The sequence below is a fragment of the Cyprinodon tularosa genome, unplaced genomic scaffold (assembly GCF_016077235.1).
Source record: "Cyprinodon tularosa strain WSP-4 unplaced genomic scaffold, ASM1607723v1 ctg160, whole genome shotgun sequence".
NCBI lineage: Eukaryota > Metazoa > Chordata > Actinopteri > Cyprinodontiformes > Cyprinodontidae > Cyprinodon > Cyprinodon tularosa.
The window spans coordinates 841,297-861,412 of NW_024038438.1; the positions used below are offsets into that span (position 1 = coordinate 841,297).

A 20,116-nucleotide genomic window follows, 5' to 3' on the forward strand; every position below is an offset into this window, starting at 1 on the left:
ATCCATAAAATCCATCTTGACACATTTGCTAGGTCGGACCCATTCTCCATGGTTGCGATTGACTTATAATCCGAACAGTGCGGAAACTTCCGACCGAAAGTAAATTAAGGAAAATCGGCTACAAGCTTATAGATGCATCTGCGTTGAATTTCTGAGGTGTCCGTCGGCTCATCACACAATGTTTATGTCGTACAGTGTCAGATAAAAAGTCTATTTGAAAGATTTTATAGTAAAAACTTACATAATGTCTCTTTCATAGACTGAACTGTTGAATACAAACAGGAAACAATGAGGTCAGCTTGTCCTCCTTGTCTCTAGTATTTGAAGTGATCACCTCCGTTATCCAACTTGGTATAAATATGATTGTCACAGATGTAGGGGGGAAAAAAAGACGCCATTATTTGAAACTGAAAATAAACCAATTCTTTTATTTGACAACAGAAAACATTACTTTCAGTTAACCTTCAGTCATGTACAGAATCAAAACAGTTATTTTAAAAATAAAAATAAAATTACAAGGGAAAAAATAACTATAAATTAAACTTCCCAAACATGACTAAAACTTAAACTTGTACGACTTAGAGCAGGCCAATCAAACAAAAAAAGGGCTTTAACTCCTTCACTGATGAAGATGTGGAGACATTCTTAGACATCTTCATGCAGCTCTTGATGCTTTGAAGTGTAGCAGGAAGAAAGCCGCGCCTAGCACACCCAGAGCTGCTCCTGTCACGGCCCATGTCCTCCAGATCTGGTGGGAACCAGGCTGAGGGAGCTGACAGCAATCCCTGGCTGCATCCATCTGGAGAAAGAAAGTAGGGCTGACATGGGAAACACAAACACACTGCGCCTTGATGCAACCACCAAAAATCCTGCACTGGAAAATTATTTCTGACCCCAGCAGGAAGCAGAGGACTTTTTTTCCCCCTTTAATCCCACCTGATTATGACACATGTAGGCCAGTTAGTGTCAGGCTCAACTGGGTGGGAAATTTCTGCGTTTGTACCAGTATGAGAAGAACAGAAGCTCATTTTGGGGATGAGGGCATGTCTGGGCCCACTGCCCCACGACTAACTAAACTGAGTCACCTAAGCTTCCTTTGCCAAATCCCTGAGGAGTCACAGTCAAGTCATGATGGTGAAATCTCAAATCAGAGGGTGAGAACCTCTCATGTGGCAAAGCTCTGTGTTGGGAGATGCTGTTTGGCTGTGAACCAACATTTCTTGAGATTGCTGGAAGTCTGACACAATATCCCCAGAGTATAAATTAAACCATCTAGTCTGCAGAGAGCAAAAGACCAGGGGGAAAAAAATCCTGTCTGTCTTTATATATGATGCATCCAGATTTATCCATAATGGATGTTAATTTTACTACAAATTTGTAAATGTGTTTCTAACAGTCCCCATGTGATCAGATCATGTGACTCAGACTTCATTTAACTCAATGTGCTGTTTTACTCAACCTTAAGGTCAGAACGATGCAGGCATAAAAACGATGAACTAGTCCTAACCAGGTTCTAATTTTGTGGTCTTTCCGTCAAAGGATATTGATACCACACATTCAACATTACACCTCCCTGAAAGCTTCACCTGGTGGTTTCCGAAGGGCTTGAGGAGGAAAACTGCAATCAATTGCATTTTGCTCTAGGGCAGTGGTTTTCGATAGGTGAGGCTCAACTCCCCTAGGGGGCGCCAAAGAGTCACAGGGAGAGGCATGAAGAGATACGATTTCAGTAAACATCTGCAGTAGGCTAATTGTTTGTGCTTCCTAATACTCCATCGTAAATCATTCTTTCTTGCGTGTATGAATAAGCAGGCCTGATTAAACTTTTTCTGATACAATAGAAATCAGCAGGAAGGGAGGACCCTGCTAAAAAAACGTAGGAAATATGATCCTCATTTTTTAAAATTAGGTTTCACATGGTCCGGTTCTGCCACAATGTGTGGTGTGCAAAGAGCTGTTAGCAAAAGACAGAATGTGACCATGCAAACTGCACTGTCATTTGGAAACAAAACACACAAGTTTAGTTAACAAGCCGATGGAGTTTTTTGAGAGGAAACTTGAATTGGGGTTACAAAAAGCTGTTTGTTTGGCACCACCAACATCAAGGCAACTGAGGCATCTTATCGAGCTGCTCTCCATATAGTGAAGGCAGGCGAGCCCAATACTGATGGTGAAACATTTCTGCTCCCTGCAGCTAGAGATGCATGTTCAGTGATGCTGGGAGAAGCAGCTGCTGCTAAACTGGACACAAACCCTAACCCTCTCGCAAAACATGTAGAAGACATGAACTGGCTAGCACTGTTGGCCTATCTGTCTGAAATTTGAGAGGATCAACTCCCTCAATATTTCTCCAGGGCAAAGAGTGCCACGTCTATGTGATTTTGTGACTTTGGATAGATCCAGCTGTCCCGGGAGTCGAGCCTCGTCTATACGGCACATGACAAAGTGTCCGGCTTCAAGAAGAAGCTGGATCTCTAGTGTGCTTTATATTGAAAGAGGCTCAGTTGAAACGTTCCCAACCTTGGAGGATGTGCTGGAGAAGACAGCGCGGAGGCTACACAATGTAAAATAAGTCATCAGCACACATCTGAACAGGCTCCGTGATCAGTTAGGAGTGTATTTTGGAGAGGAACAACTGGGAAATTTCCCAGTGGGTCCCTTCTTTTTCCTACCCACAGTCTGTGATGAATCGAGCATCTAAAGGAAGCAGCTCTCACTGAGCTCTGCTCCTATGTGGACTTAAAACAGAGACTGGTGGAAATGCCAATCCCCTTCACCTCTACTTATGTGAATGTGGGTTTTCTGCTCTCACCCTGATCAAAAGCCGGTCAAGGTTACAAGTGCAGGATGACTTGTGGCTGTTTCTGCTGTACAACCGTGCATCAAACAGCTTTGCGCATCAAAGGAGCGTCTCCATTGTTCACATTGACAATGCTTGAAAACATTGTTGTTAAAATAGCAACAGGTTTAAGTTGTGTATGATTAGCCTAAGAAGTTGACCAGAATATAGAATATGTTGACATCTGTTAAATTCAGGTCGTTTTTATTATTTCAGTTGATGCTTCTGTTGACATGAGTTCAGTTTATTATTGCCATCTGTTTAGTTCAGTTTGTCTGCTGTTAAAAACAATTGTTTCTGAATTTGCTCTGACAGCTCATTTTTAAAAGTAGGCCCTCTGTTCATGATGTTACAGTAAAAGTAGCCTCTAAGATAGAAATATTTGGATGGATATTTTATGAAAAGGCCAATTTCTTGAATGCACTTTGTTAAAAGAATAAAAAACTACAATAAAAAAAACAAAAAACAAACATGTATTGGGCGATCAGTTCTTGAAACACACCATTCCAGGAACACAAAAGAAAGATGCATTTAATGAAGAGACCTGTGTGGGTTAGGTTTGTGGTTGGGGGGGGGGGGGGGGGGGGGTTTGTTATCTTTAGAATTTGAAAACACCTGCTCAAGAGTATAGACAAGCGTGTAAACGTGACATCAAGCTAGAAAGACAATTATGCAATAAGAGGCAGAGATGAGTGGCCAAAATGCACAGCATGATGATGTTTGGAGAAAACCAAACAACACTTCAAATAATTATCCTGTGTGGTGCAGACCAGTCTTTGTGTTGCAAATTAAGGTCCTGGAAATTTTGGAGCTATTAATCTTCCGGTAAATCCATTAATTAAGATTGAATTTTCATTTTTAAACATTTTTATCAAATGTGTCCAAATAATTTGGTAATCAAAATTAAAGGTATACTATGCAACCGGTGTTGATTTTCCAGCGAGGCTCCCCCCAGAGGGCGAAAGTAAAAGTGCACTGTCGTAAATATGCTCAGCTGTTCTCCTGGTTTCTCCGTCAAGCCAGGCGCGGTTGTTTTGAGCTTAGCAGCGAATGACTAATGCTGCGTTCACACCAGGGGCAGCTGGCGCGACAAAAGCAGCGAGTTTACATGCAAAGTCAATGGTTGACGCGCGTCAAGGCGCAGCAAAAGGTCCCGCGGCGCGGTGCTGCGCCTGCTGCACGTCTGAGCAGCTGAAGCAGCGCGTCGGTGCGTTTAACGCAGGGAGAGAGACACAGCGCTGATGATCACTCCTCTTAAACAGTTTATTGACGCCTAAATTAACTTAAAATGCAGAAATCTGCCGGCAGAATAAGCAGTTTGGATTATTTAGATGAAAAACACCTACCAGCTGCCGCGGTGAACCGCTGCTGATGAAGGGATCCATACTGTCGGCGCATCCCTGGTATGTGGGGGTCTGAGCGGCTCCGACAGAAAAAATATTGAAGGCAGGATAATAATCTGAATGAACTGACTGCACTGATTACGTTTTCAGGTGGATTTTCTCACTTAAACACATATTAAAACTACTTTATTCCCACTGATCACAGCAAATATAGCTGCAAGGCAGAGAAAGGATAGTGAAGCTCCGCCCAACGCGCCTCAGATACACTTTTGCACCGCACAGCCAGAGCAGCAAAGCTGCTTCAGCCACGGGTCAGAACTAACTGGTACAAGCAGCAAAAAGGAAGCAGCAGACGCGATTTTGCTGCTTTTGCTGCGTGAACGTAGCATAACTGCACAAAGATTGCCACTGTGCTAGCAACGAGCATGCTTTTAACTGGGGGCGTGTAGCAGTTCTCGCCGTAAAGCAAGACTGACTCTCACGAGACTTCTGAGCCTGTGGGTGCGGGTCGGTGCTCCTGCAATTGCAAGTGCAGTATTTCCCCCACAGACCACCAGGGCGGCCGAGAATACCTTTGTTCAACCTGAAATGACTCATTTAATCATCCAAAACGTTATGGAACACATTAATTAACTGAAAAATGTTGCATAGTGTGCCTTTAAATATTTTTTTTTGTTTACATCTTCTTATGTAGAATTTGACTTTAGACTTTTAGAGATGGATACAAACCCAAATAAGACTAGGCAATTTTATTTGTATAGCACAAGTCAGTATATGGAAAATTCCAACTTATAAATTAGATAATAGATGAAAAAATAGAACCAGAATAAACACAAAAACAGTTGTAAAACAAATAAAACAATTGGATTAAAAATTTGCAGAATAAAAGCAAGTAAAACATTTTTAAAAAGGCTTAAAGGAAAAGTTGGGTCATACTCAGAATTCAAACTTCTGAAAATACTTTAAATGTGAGATTATTACATACTATTCAATAAATAATTGTTTTTAATTGATAGTAATTTCATTTGAATGTGTTTCACAAGAGGCATACATGTTTGTCAAAAAAAGGTATACATAATGATCCATTGATCATTCTATGCTGACTGGACTTTTCCTTTAAAGCATGTAAAGAAGAAAAACGCAGTAGGATCCCAACCTTAAACTATTAATACCTTGGTTAGCAGTTCAACTTCAACAGTCAAAGACAGCAACTCGGCTTTCAGTATTATTTCAGCAAATGGCTAAAGAATGTGAAAATGTAGCTGTTCCCTTAGAAGAAAAAAAAAAACTAACTCCATGTTATCGTAGTTTTGCCATAAGTATTGGGTCACAACAGCAAATAATGAATTCTAGTCACTTTTATGGCGACATGTGTAGAAAAAATTTAAGAAACTCAATCCAGCCTGCAGAATCCCGAGCTAAAGCTTACAGAACCTCTTTGGGATGAATTAGCACAGATGCTGCAACACAACATTTATAAAACACTTCAAGAGATCCACATTGTGTTCTAACAGGGATCCACGTTTTTTTTTTTTGTAATAACAGACTATTTGAGAAAATATTTTATGAATGTAAATACACATAGTAAAAACATAGGAAATTCATTTAACAAAAATATCGTCACACTGGCGTCACCATGTTGTTTACCCTGAAATGCATTCTGTGTTGACGTACGCTGGCTGCTGTAGTGCCAGCGTACTGTATTTTATTTTTGATTCCTAGATTCATCCCTTGTATATTTTAGTTCTTACGGGTTTCGTTTCATACGATAAAATTCAGCAACTAAACAGAGTACAAAACTCCACAAAAAGAATTACTACTTCCACGCCTAGTTGAGGTGCAATAAACACTCTGCCTAGAATCACACTACACTACTAGGTAGATAAAATAGTAAAATGTCTGATATGACACATGTGCCTGAAGCATCGAACACTGGATATATGTACATTTCTTTAAGGTTTTAAACAAAGCTTCAAGCAAAACTTACACCCCATAAAAAAGAAAATTCATAAGATTTAGGATTGTCAAAAGTATCGATACTCAAAAAAGTATCGATACTGAAACGTTGTATCCGGATACAATACTCGTTTTTAAAAGTATCGATACAGTGCCACCACCAGTGGCACCTAAGCAGTCATTCATCTAAAGTGCAGAAAAGAGGAAAATGCACTTTCAGAACACTGTGTGATTGAATAATTCTACGCACTTTTCAGTTTCAGACTTTTCTCTGTAACAGGTGCAGCTGCTGAGAATTATTTTTGTTTCTTAACCGGTTTGGCTAGTGTCATTGTTATGTTTGCAAAGCATAGCCAAGGAAGGAACACTTCATTTTAATTTTATAATTTTTTTATCAAGCTTGCTTAATATTGTGCACAGCATACAACCTTTATTGTATTTTAATTATTAATGAAAATATTTCTGTAGAATTTGTCTTTGTTTTTATCCTTGTGGTATCGAGTATCGAATATTTTCCTTAGTATCGGTATCGAGTTGAAAAGTTTAGTATCGTGACAACCCTAATAAGATTATATTAGAGTTCATAGGTTTGACATGTATATTCTGGTTAAAAATAACAGATTTTTAATTTTTTTTATTTATTTATTTTTTTTTACAGAAAGTTCAAGGAATTAAAATAATTTTTGGATGACCACTGGCCGCCTCCCTCGAGTGTTTCCAGGCACCTTTCACTGGGGGGCAGCCTTAGAGACCATCCACAACACTCTGTCGGGTTGTGGATGGTCCGCCCCCTAACCCTCAACTTTCAAGTTCACAATCAAGTCACACTCACAGCTGTGGAAGGCATCTGGATTGTACGTGGGGGGCATAAACATGAATGGGACGGTCTCTTCCCTCCAATGGGAAAGAAAAGCAGTCGTTCCTATGGCAACAGAGAAGCCGCATGTACGTAGCTGTATTTCTGTGATGCAGGTTAACTTAACGCTTGTTATTTTCTTAAAAATAAATCTAAGCACTCAAATAACATTTCCACGAGGACCTTCCATTCAGAGATTGACATCTTTTTCATTTTTCCTAATTTGGGACTTTTGTCAGTGTGACAAAGGTAAACCAGCGGAACCTGCATTTGAACGCACGCATTTCCGCGGCTACTAGGTCCCCATTACACCCGCTGCAAAATTCCAGCGAGCCTACACTGATTCAGACTCCCCACTTGAGGGCTGAAAGGTCCACTCATCCTGCCCACAAAGTGGTTTAGGATGGCCCTTAATGTGGCGGACCCTTTGCAGGATCAGGCAAACAGAGGGTTAGTGCTTAAGGTTAGTGTTTAGGGGCCGGTTTGGGATTCAGCATATTTCTCTAGGTTTCCCTGTGATTATACTGGGAGTGTCTGGATAGAAGGAAGTCTGGGAGTCTCTGCTGACGATGATTCCCCTGCAATCCAGATGAAGCAGAAGTGAGTAAGAGTACAAGGATTTAGAATTTATTCAGAAGTTCAGACTATTTCATCCAGACAAAACCCAGTTAGCCAGCTTCGTTATAACTTCTTCTAAAAAGAACCAATCAAGAAGCAATAGGAATCTGAATGAAAATGAGGAATATGAATTGTTCAAACTCAAATGATGTCCAAACCTAGCAGCATTTAACTTTTTTTTTTTTTTTTTTTTTAAACCTATTTTCATTGTTTTGGTTCGAAACATGATTTTACAGAATTTTCAAGGTCCCCCCTCAGAGAATAGAAATCAAAGCTAGTCTTGATAGCAGCGTATTTGTCATTTAATTTTATTATGAAACTTAGGCACGGAAAAAAAAGATTATGATTGAAAAAACAAAACAAAAAACACTGCTTTGTTTCTTCCAATTTGATTGTATATTAGTTTCTGCTAATTCTGTCATCAACAAATTGGACCCTACACATAAAGGATGTCAAAGTGCACGTACATATATGTATATAGATACCTGAGGCAAAATGGAGTATCTAACATTGTGGTGGGGAAAAAACACAGGAAGAATCCAATATTACTATAGTTAATCCCGTCTTACCCAACCAATGTTTACTGGTATCAGGGTATTAAACTACTTCACAGGTTTTGCCTAGTTCATGTCCAAGTCTAACTCTCACATCTCAAACTATCTCACTCCTCCGATCTGCACCATCTCATCTCCTCCCTCTGCCCCCACCCTTGCTTTCCAGGACGCCCCCTCATCCCTCCACCTCGGTGTCTGTGTGCTGACAGGTCGATGTCATGCTAGTGCTGACTTATGGGCTGTGAGTATTCAGTCTTGTCAGGACTGACTCTCTCTCCCTGGAATACAAATGCAAACACATCCATATGCATAGAGATTTAAGTATAAACATATAGGAACTTCTGCACATACCTGTCAGGGCTTGCCAAAAATCATATGAAGGAGTCTTACTAAAGTGAGGCAGTAGTTTTGCAAATATTAGAAAATCTTTTCTTGGAATGCTGATGATGACATTTTGACACCATGTATCGTTCTTTAACTTGTATAACCGTTAAGGGTTGTTTTACACTCCAAATAACACACAACGATGTCTAAACCGCTTACAACAAAAGTCAGAACCCCCCCAAAGTGCATTCAGACGAAATGAATCTGGATATCCAAAAGTCCAAAGCTTGAATGCTGGGTCAAACGCCGGTCAAGATACTTTGACGCTCTAGATGCTCAATGTTTCGGCTGTTGAGCTGCTCGGTTTATTTTGTTGCAATCTAGAGTGTGTCTTGGCTTTATTTGCTTTTATGAGTGGGAGAAAAAAGTGTTTCAACATGTTTTTGAGTGAGAAAGTAGACCTGAAAACATCTGTGAAGTCAGTTCATCAAGATTATTATCCTACTTAAGTATTCTGTTCTTGTTTGGAACAGCAGATCCACTGGTAGTGCACAGTAAAATCTCTCTGAAGGGTGTCTGGGATTTCCCGGTGCCATTCGCAGCGGCTGAAACCGTATAAAACATTTAACATGACATAGCAGGTTGCACTATATTACTTGGTAACAAGAATAACTATTAGGTAATTACCCCAAAATTAAGGTACATGTGTAGGTAATTACCAGCATGTATTTATTACGATCTTCTGTTGCTATGCAACAGTAGAGACTCTTGGCGCCAAGGGTGCAGCGTCCCAACGTACTCTGCCGTTACCGCCACCCTTTGTGCAACATGTAGCACAGGGCAGTCTAAGCGCAGCTACCCAACGCTGAAGTCCTCTTACCGTATTTTCACGACTATAAGGCGCACCTAAACGTCTTTTTTTTTCCTCAAAATGTGGGGGTGCGCCCTATGGTGCGGTGCGCCCTATCTGCGGACGTTGTTGAGACCACCATGAGTATGTGAGAACCTTAAAGGGGGAAGTGTGGGCGTGGCTTGTGTATAAAAGAACAGGTATGTGCTTTATGCAGAACATTGTTGTCTTAACAACCCTGAAATTGGCAAAGAGACACGCCTATGAAGCCCAGTTTAAACTGAAGGCTATCAGCTACGCAGAGGAACATGGAAATCGAGCAGCTGCGAGAGAATTCAATATAAATGAATCGATGGTTCGCAAGTGGAGGAAGCTGGAAAACGAACTCCGACTGGTGAAGAAGACGCAGCTGAGTTTCCGCGGACATAAGGCCAGGTGGCCCGAGTTGGAGGAAAGACTCGAGCGGTGGATCGTGGAGCAAAGAACGAGTGGGGCCAGCGTTTCAACGGTCACTGTTCGACTAAAAGCAGTAAAGCTGGCGGAAGAAATGAAAATTGAAAATTTTCAAGGAGGTCCATCGTGGTGCTTCCGTTTTATGAAACGGTGCAATTTTTCCATCCGGACCAGGACTACAGTTGCTCAGCGACGTCCGGCGGATTATGAGGAAAAGCTGGCGAGCTTTCACTCCTTCTGCAGCAAACACATCGCTGACAAAGTCATCCAGCCAAGCCACATCACCAACATGGACGAGGTGCCGCTCACTTTCGACATCCCGGTGAATCACACCGTGGAGAAGAAGGGGACCAGCACTGTAGCGATACACACAACGGGGTATGAAAAGGCGGCGTTTACTGTTGTGCTTGGCTGCCACGCAAATGGACAGAAACTGCCGCCTATGGTGATTTTTAAAAGAAAGACTTTGCCTAAAGAGACTTTTCCAGCTGGAGCTGTTATTAAGGCGAATGAAAAAGGCTGGATGGACGAGGGGATGATGAAAGCTTGGCTGAGGGAGGTGTACGTAAGGAGACCAGGTGGTTTTTTCCACGCATCACCATCTCTGTTAATTTGTGACTCCATGCGTGCCCATCTCACAGCCGATGTGAAAAAAAAGGTCAAAGAAATGAACGCTGTGCTTGCTGTTATTCCGGGAGGTCTGACAAAGGAGCTTCAACCGCTCGACATCGGTGTGAACCGCGCGTTCAAAGTAAGGCTGCGAGCGGCGTGGGAGCGATGGATGACAGACGGAGAGCACAGTTTCACTAAAAGTGGAAGGCAGCGCCGGGCAAGTTACGCCACCGTTTGCGGATGGATTGTGGATGCTTGGACTAACGTTTCTGCTGGGACTGTTGTTCGAGCTTTCGCAAAAGCCGGCATTATTTCCAAGGAGCCGCACGGCACGGAAAGTGACTCTGACAGAGAAGAAGAAGGGGAAACTGGCATGTCGGATTTAGCGCAGCTGTTTAATTCAGAAACAGAGGATGAGGACTTTGAGGGGTTTGATTAATACTCTGTAATAAATACTTGAATAAAGCACAATCATACTCAGTTTTGCTCCCGCTCTATTTTTCTACCTGAAAACTTAATTCAACAGCAGCCTCTGGGCCGCGGGGCATCCGGGCTCACCTCCGCAGGTGTTTTTTCATCTAAATAATCTAAATCTTTTTAAGTGAGAAAGTCCACCTGAAAATGTAATCATTGCAGTCAGTTCATCCAGATTATTATCCTGCCTATGTTTTAAGTTAATTTATGCGTCAATAAACGAAGAAGAAGGGGAAACTGGCATGTCGGATTTAGCGCAGCTGTTTAATTCAGAAACAGAGGATGAGGACTTTGAGGGGTTTGATTAATACTCTGTAATAAATACTTGAATAAAGCACAATCATACTCAGTTTTGCTCCCGCTCTATTTTTCTACCTGAAAACTTAATTCAACAGCAGCCTCTGGGCCGCGGCGCATCCGGGCTCACCTCCGCAGGTGTTTTTTCATCTAAATAATCTAAATCTTTTTAAGTGAGAAAGTCCACCTGAAAATGTAATCATTGCAGTCAGTTCATCCAGATTATTATCCTGCCTATGTTTTAAGTTAATTTATGCGTCAATAAACGAAGAAGGGGAAACTGGCATGTCGGATTTAGCGCAGCTGTTTAATTCAGAAACAGAGGATGAGGACTTTGAGGGGTTTGATTAATACTCTGTAATAAATACTTGAATAAAGCACAATCATACTCAGTTTTGCTCCCGCTCTATTTTTCTACCTGAAAACTTAATTCAACAGCAGCCTCTGGGCCGCGGCGCATCCGGGCTCACCTCCGCAGGTGTTTTTTCATCTAAATAATCTAAATCTTTTTAAGTGAGAAAGTCCACCTGAAAATTTAATCATTGCAGTCAGTTCATCCAGATTATTATCCTGCCTATGTTTTAAGTTAATTTATGCCTCAATAAACTGTATCAGAGGAGTAATCACAGCCCTGTGTTATCAGCGATGCCGGTTCCCAGGTTTGAATAATACTTTGTAATAAATACACCTTGCAGCTTTATTTGCTGTGATCAGTGGGAATAAAGTAGTTTTAATATGTTTTTAAGTGGGAAAATCCACCTGAGAGGACATGTACCTGTATATAAAAAACGCGCCCTATAGTCCGGTGCGCCTTATGTGTGTGTTAAATACAGAAATGGCACACATAACTGAGACTGCGCCTTTTAGTCCGGTGCGCCTTATGGTCGTGAAAATACGGTATGTGCAGAGGGGGAACAACTTGGAGGACGGAAGTAATCAGTCCCAGGAGCCAAAGGCATAATCTGAAAGGGACTGGTCTGAGCAGGCAAAAACGAAGCGAGACAGGATTGCAGCATGTCCATTCTGTCTGTAACATACTTTTCTCATAAATCAACACAAAACCCAGAAAGAGTAGGTGCCAAACGAGTATCGTGTGCTTCACAGCCTACCTCTGTGATTGTGCCAGAAGATGCCTATCATCCAAATAAGTGATTAAGTGGATGCCCCGCTTCATTAGTGGGGTTATAGCCGCTTCGGTACAGTGCACAAACACTCCCGGGCTCAGGGAGAGGCCGAATGGGAGCATTGTGTATTCGTAACAGAGACCCTTAAAAGCGGATGTCAGATATTTACTGTGTGGTGGGTACACTGAAACATAGAAATATGTGTCCTTTAGATTGATTGAAGTTAAGCAATCGCCCCGATGAATCAGACGTAATAGGGAAGCTTGTGTGAGCATCCTGAATTTGTACTTCCTGAGATAACCGTTTAGGGCCCTGAGATCCAGGATCGGGCAAATCCCTCTACCTCATTGTTTTGGGATTAGAAAATACCGGAAGCAGTAGCCATTGTGAAATGTAAAAATCTCTTACAGCAACTGCTGTTGTTTTATAAGCTCTCTCCGTCAAGACCAACTGGAAACTGTCTGCTATGGATGGCATTGTGGGGTTCACTGAGGACATTGACAGCCATGGGAGCAGGTGTGCTACCACCAGCAGTTCAACTGGGGGCATAGAGTGGATGCCCTATTCCATGCCTTTGCAGTCCAGAGAGGAAGGTCCCTGGATCAGAGTTTTCCAGCTAAACGGCCAGTACTTTTAGGAGACTAGTCCTTCGTCCAAGAGTTAACTTCCCGGTGAGCCAATGGGGCATCAGGCTTTGCAGCATATGGGCTTGGAATGAAGAATTTATCATCATGATCCTTTGAAACAAGGAGCTCCAAGATGACTTCATCCTTGTCGTAGTCCAGCTCTAGGACATCCTCAGCCAACGAGAGCATAGCGGCTAAATGCTGGAAACCCCCAGCTAACCATCGCACTCTGTCCGGAGTGGACAATCCTCCTCTGTTGTTGCCGGCTGGCAGCCCTACAGAGACTCTTCATAGTGAAGTGGGAACAGTCTGTGCATGATCATGGGGCCTCAAACGCCAGTAGGGAGGGATCCAGCCCAAGTCATGCCTGGTGTGTGTCCTTGCTCAAAAATGTTTTACCCCACCCGCAAAGGCGAGCCTCTGAGCTGCTATCGCCTTTGGTGTGAGGGAATATGGGAAGGGGCATATCCCATAGAATGAATGAGAACTGCATTTTACTGGATAACATTAATCTATTGCTGTTGGTGAAGTGACTGAGTTACCTGGTAGGGGTTTGACATGTAAGAAACCCGACTTTACCTTGTCTGCCTAAAATTTGAAGCACAGCTCTTCCCAAATTTCTCTATAGTGTTTGTTATCTAATGATATAATGTAGCTTACCATGTTATTAATGTACTGTACAAGAAAGCTTTACCAATTTTTTTTTTTTTACGACACATTTTTATACTTTTAGTTAATGTAGGTATTGATTAACAGTTCAGTAAGAAAAAATAATATGTGGAAAATAATGATCAGAGCACCCTTTTTATCATACATCTATTCTCCTGGCTTTAAAAAAAAAAAAAAAAAAAAACTGTGCAGTTTAATCTCATATCTATTCATTTTTATATGCTGAAAGCACTCCATAAGCAATCACAAGTTAAATGTAGTTTATGTCTCAGAAGAAACACCTGGATTAGTTTTTCCTAAATGGCTGAGAGAAGCATCAGGGTAGAAAGTTCAGATTTCTGAACTCCAGTTGATCAGACGCGATGCAGGAGCTCCCGATGCTTTAAGACGACAGCCAGCATAGAATTTGCGTGTAAATTAGAGGCTCTGACACCCAGAACGCAATTAGTGTGAACACACCATAAGAGTAATGTCCAAATTGTACTTAAATGGCAACCCCTCACTGCCATTATGTAACTTAGTGTTACAAGGTCAATTAAATTCAGTTTATATAGCGCCAATTGACAACACTTCATCTCAAAGCACTTTACAGAAGCAATTCAACAAGATCATTCAGCCAGATTGGTAAAAAATTGTATGTCAGTTGTATACAGTCATCTACTTTGCACGATTAGCTCCTACTGGATGAGCAATCCCTCGCGGCGAACATGCATGCAGGAAGAAACCTCCAGAAGAACAAGGCCAGTGTGAGCTAGATGGGAGAATGGAGTCAAAAAGTTATCTCCTTGCCTCATATTTGTTCTGCCCAGCCACTGAACCAGGGAGTCCAATCTGTACAATTTAATTCAATGTGCTGATTAGTCTCAGAAGAGACTACAGAAAAAAAATAGACAAGCAAGTTGAAGGTAAAGGCTATAAAACCATCTCTAGGCAGCTTGATGGTCCTGTGACTACAGTTGCACATTTTCCAGAAATTTAAGCTCCAAAGGACTGTAGCTAAACTCTCTGGATGTGACAGCATGAGGAAAACTGATGACAAAGCAAAGAGACATAATGACGCAACAATCCATTTTTTCCAATCCAATCCAGAAAAATGAGCTGAGCTGATCAGCAAATGCCCAGTTTCGAATGAGTTAAAGCTACAGTGTGTAATAATTACAGGGATATACAGTCAGAAATGTAATATATTATACATAACTATGTTATTTATCATCAGCTCAGCCTCTTAACCATAATATTTGCGTTGCCTTAGAATTTGTTATTTATAATTACATAGGAGCGGGTCTCGCAGCCATGGAGGCAGACATCTTTGCGCTACGGCAGCGCAGAGCCAACAAACTAGCGATTGCGAGATCGCCCATTACACTCGAAAGTAACTATGGCAAGTTGTTTAAGTCTACATGAGATCTATACCCTACACAGACTAATGAAATACTATCTGTAAAATTATCTATGTAAACAAACCTCATCACTTGAGAAGGTAGGTGATGCGGACGTCGTGGAAGACATTTTGTCCCTTAACGCTCGCCGTACTGTTGGGGGGGAGAAGCGGTGGGGGGGAGATGTTCATGTTGCTGCGGTCTGCAGTCTGGACGTTAGATGTCGCTGAAAATTACAAACTGTAGCTTTAACTAGTGTTGCGCCGATGCCATTTTTTGGCCCCGATACCAATACCCGATACCTGGCTGTGCAGTATCGGCCGACACGATACCATAATAATGTTAAATAATTGCATCACGGCTTTGTCAAGCTGCTGCCTACCTTTGTGAAGCAGGAAATAATCTAATACAAAGTGAATCCAGTAGAACTTTTTATTGCCTACCAGGAGTGGGTGACAATAGTTGAATAACCTAATGGCTCTCAAAATGGTATCGGTGCCCTATTTGTTGGTACTTGCCAGACATGGGCAACGTGGAGTCAACAAGTCATCTCCATGTCATGTATTTAATCTACCCAGCCAATTAACCAGGTGAGTCCAATCTGCACAGGTTAATACACGGTGAAGATTGGACTCACCTGCTTCAGTGGCTGGGTAGAACAAATACATGACATGGAGATGACTTGTTGACTCCACATTGCCCATGTCTGGTACTCGCCGATACCACCATTTTAGGGCAGTATCGGGGCCCCGTCTGATACTGGTATCGGTGCAACACTAGCTTTAACATATCAAAAGTTGAAACATCGGCCAAGCAGGACACCAAAAGCCGAACTGGAATATGTCGAAGTACACGTTGACAAGTCACAACATACAGTCAGGTCCATAAATATTGGGACATCAACACAATTCTAATCTTTTTGGCTCTATACACCACTACAATGGATTTGAAATGAAACAAACAAGATGTGCTTTATCTGCAGACTTTCAGCTTTCATTTGAGGGTATTTACATCCAAATCAGATGAATGGTGTAGGAATTACAACAGTGTGTATATGTGCCTGCCACTTTTTAAGGGACCAAAAGTAATGGGACAATCTGCTGCTCAGCTGTTCCATGGCCAGGTGTGTGTTATTCCCTCATTATCCCATTTACAAGGAGCAGATAAAAGGTCCAGAGTTCATTTCAAGTCTGCTATTTGCATTTGGAATCTGTTGCTGTCAACTCTCAATATGAGATCTAGAGAGCTGTCGCTATCAGTGAAGCAAGCCATCATTAGGCTGAAAAATCAAAACAAACCCATCAGAGAGATAGCTAAAACATTAGGTGTGGCCAAATCAAGTGTTTGGAACATTCTTAAGAAGAAAGAACGCACCGGTGAGCTCAGCAACACCAAAAGACCCAGAAGACCACGGAAAACCACTGTGGTGAATGACCAAAGAATTCTTTCCCTGGTGAAGAAAACACAAGATGTAAACCATTGGTGAGCCTTAAAAACCGGAAGGCCAGATTAGAGTTTGCCAAACAACATCTAAAAAAGCCTTCACAGTTCTGGAACAACATCCTTTGGACGGATAAGACCAAGATCAACTCGTACCAGAGTGATGGAAAGAGAAGAGTGTGGAGAAGGAAAGGAACTGCTCATGATCCAAAGCATACCACCTCATCAGTGAAGCATGGTGGTGGTAGCGTCATGGCGTGGGCATCTATGGCTGCCAATGGAACTGGTTCTGTTGTATTTATAGATGATGTGACTGCTGACAAAAGCAGCAGGATAAATTCTGAACTGTTCTGAACTGAAGTGGAATGTTATGCATTGGCCAAGTTAATCACCTGACCTGAATCCGATTGAGCATGCATTTCACTTGCTGAAGACAAAACTGAAGGGAAAATGCCCCAAGAACAAGCAGGAACTGAAGACCGTTGCAGTAGAGGCCTGGCAGAGAATCATCAGGGATGAAACCCAGCGTCTGGTGATGTCTATGCCTTCCAGACTTCAGGCTGTAATTGCCTGCAAAGGATTTGCAACCAAGTATTAAAAAGTGAAAGTTTGATTATGAATCTGTCTTATTACTTTTGGTCCCTTAAAAAGTGGCAGGCACATATACACACTGTTGTAATTCCTACACCGTTCATCTGATTTGGATGCAAATACCCTCAAATTAAAGCTGAAAGTCTGCAGATAAAGCACATCTTGTTTGTTTAATTTCAAATCCATTGTGGTGGTGTATAGAGCCAAAAAGATTAGAATTGTGTTGATGTCCCAATATTTATGGACCTGACTGTATAAAGCATATGAAGAAAGAACGGTGTCTACTGTGAAACATGTAGGAGGCTCTGTTATGCTCTGGGTTTTTTTTTTTTTTATCTGGCACAGGGTGTCCAATCTCTACGGTATACCAAGAAATCTCAAACTAGGGGAATTTAAAGGGAAATGTACTGCCCAGTGTCTGAGCTTGGACTCAATCACAGGTTATGGGTCTTGCAACAGGATAATGACCCAACAGGAGAGGAGCCTGATAACCAAGATCTCACTTTTAAAAATTTTAGGAACCACTTATAAACCTGCAGATTGAGAGTGAAATGCTCTGTTAAGAACATAGTAGGGATCAGATCTCAAATATAAGAAAGGGATTGGGCTTTCAACATGAGGATTTAAATTTCTATTCTGGATCTAAAAAGAAGCCAGTGAAGTGAAGCAAAAGAAGAGAGATATCAGTCTTTTTAATTTTCATCAGAACTCTGGCTGCAGCATTTTGGATAAGCTGAAGGCTTTTAACTACAGTTTTTGGAATACTGAAGACTGAGAGAAGACATGCATCTATCTGGAAATGCAAAAGGACCAAAGCTTCTTGAGAAAGTACAGTCTGCTCTGTCCTTTCTTGTAGACAGCTTTGCGGCTTCATCTCGAGTAAAGTTTTTTTTGTCCATGTAAACCCCAAGGTATTTATACTCCTCCACCAACTCCCCTTCTTATGCCTTTAAGTTAAAAGGATTCAATCTTTTCATTTGATTTCTTGACATTTAGGATCAGATGATCGAGCCTCATGCAACAACATTTTTGTATTCTCGTCGTACATTTCTCTTACTTTTTCTCCCACCGTGGGCTTATATGAAAGTGAGAGATTCAACAAATGTTTTTAACATTAGTAAAACATTGTAGATAATCTTTGTAAACATGATGCCGTCCACCTGTGCGTAAGTGAGCTTGCGTTCCAGAGAAATATAAACCTGTCTAATTAACACCCCAAAAATTTGATACAAGTGGGAGAGGTACAACTACCCATGTTTGCAAGGTGTTCATTCATAGAAATGGCATTCAAGATGAAGAAAAACTTTACAGCTTCGAAGATGAAGGATCTACTGACTGAGAGTTGAATTAATGGAGAGGTAAAAGTCAAGCAGTGGAAAATAAATTACAAGAGCTGTAAATGCCGTGGTTGCACCATTACAGAAGTAAAAATAAAAAAATATATTTATAAAAAGAAAAAAAATCTTGATACAAAAACAGTCAATCTAATGATGGAAGCAAGAGGTGCAACATGATGTAAAATGCTTAAGAGTATGCCATCAACAGACAGCAGTCTGCAAAATCTACTTTTAATAAACATGCAGGCTTCTACTGTACATCTCCAGATCACTGTCATCCCTTCATCTCATTCTGCATGTGTCTCATGCAAAAAAAACAAAAAAACAAAAAAATTTGATTAATTCAGACAGACCCAAACCCCAACAACCATTTTTATGTAATAAAGCCAAGGAGCTGGAATGGAGTGAAATAAATGTCTTACCGTTAGTGTAGTTTTGTTTCATTTTCTGTTCCAGATGTTATTTCAATAGTAGCTACATCTCTGACTGTTCTTTCTTTTGACAAAATAATAAATTAAACTAGTGTGCCCATAATACGGACATGCCAGCTGCAGGTGTAGTAACCGTTAGTTCAGTCATCAGTAAATAAAACTGAATCAATAATTAGAGAGTAGTGTAATAAATTATGTTGTAGCCTGATAAAATGGACAACTTTTTTCAAGTAAAACTAATGTGAAAAACTAGGTTTGGAAAACAGCTAACTTACTGAATAAGACTCATAGGGCAAGTCTGGAGCACTCTACTAGATCCATTGTTCAGACCGGAGAGAAGATTAGAAGTAGGAAATAAATGTTGAAAGTGACATTTTATCCTAAATCACTTGCACAAACGACTTAAAAATTATTTTGTTTGTTTATTTTTTTTGCAGCGAGGACATTTACAACTGGACTTGTTGCATGGGTGCCAAACCATCACCATGAAATCACTGAAGTTCTGAGGGCCACACATTCTTTTACAACCATTAAACTTAATAACTAACGCTCAAGATTCATTAGGTTTAAGATTCACCTTTTCCATATTGTTTTCATTAGATAAATTACAGAAATGTTATCTATAGTTTATCTATAGTGATTAAATGTATATAGAAAACCTGGTGAAGACAAGATCATTTGGAATCATGATTCTTTTTTTTTCTTTCAAATTAAAAACAGTTTTGTCGTTTAAAGCGGTTTTCATGAACATGTTGACGTGCATGCTGACCTGGCAAAGCAGACTGTAGAGGCAGGTGACTTCCTTCTGCAGGTCTTTTGTCTGGAGCACTAGCTGGCTACAGACAGACTGGGCTTCCTTCTTGGGGTCCATTGATAGGATCAGCTGCTTGGACAACCCAAAAAAAGATCCAGGTTACAAATGCACAAACATTGATGCAGAGACTTTGAGACAAGAGACAGTATGAGAAAATCAATGACACACGTTCACTGGCCACTTTATTAGATTCACCTGTTTAACCGTTTGTTAACACAACAACCCAATAATACATCAACAGGGGGGGGGCTCTCTTCAGCATCAGAGTAATGTTAATGATGTATCCCATGATGCCACGCAGGTCCTGGGCTGCACAGCATCTCAGGAACCTTGTGCTGATGCGACTCAGACCCTAATATCTTTCATAGACAGACCGAATCACCTAAATCCGGGAGCTGTTTTTTTTGCCTGGGGGTGAACGATTATGCCAAAAATCAATACTGCAATTTTCTCAACCAAATTGCAATTTCAGTTTGTTTGTCCTTTGCACTAAGCACAAGCGTGTAGATCAGATCAGGGATCACCAAAT

At 41.2% G+C, this 20,116-nt stretch overlaps 1 protein-coding gene across 1 annotated transcript in view; it reads right to left on the reverse strand.

The window, feature by feature from the left end:
• Positions 1-452: 452 nt before the first annotated feature.
• The window catches only part of asz1 (ankyrin repeat, SAM and basic leucine zipper domain containing 1), a 67,022-nt gene continuing 47,358 nt past the window's right edge, over positions 453-20,116 (reverse strand). The window contains exons 12-13 of the mRNA XM_038280466.1: positions 19,543-19,656; positions 453-799 (exon numbers count right to left, since the gene is read on the reverse strand). Coding sequence (XP_038136394.1) covers positions 656-799; positions 19,543-19,656 — 258 coding nt within the window. The 3' untranslated portion in view covers positions 453-655. The remainder of the gene's footprint in view (positions 800-19,542; positions 19,657-20,116) is intronic.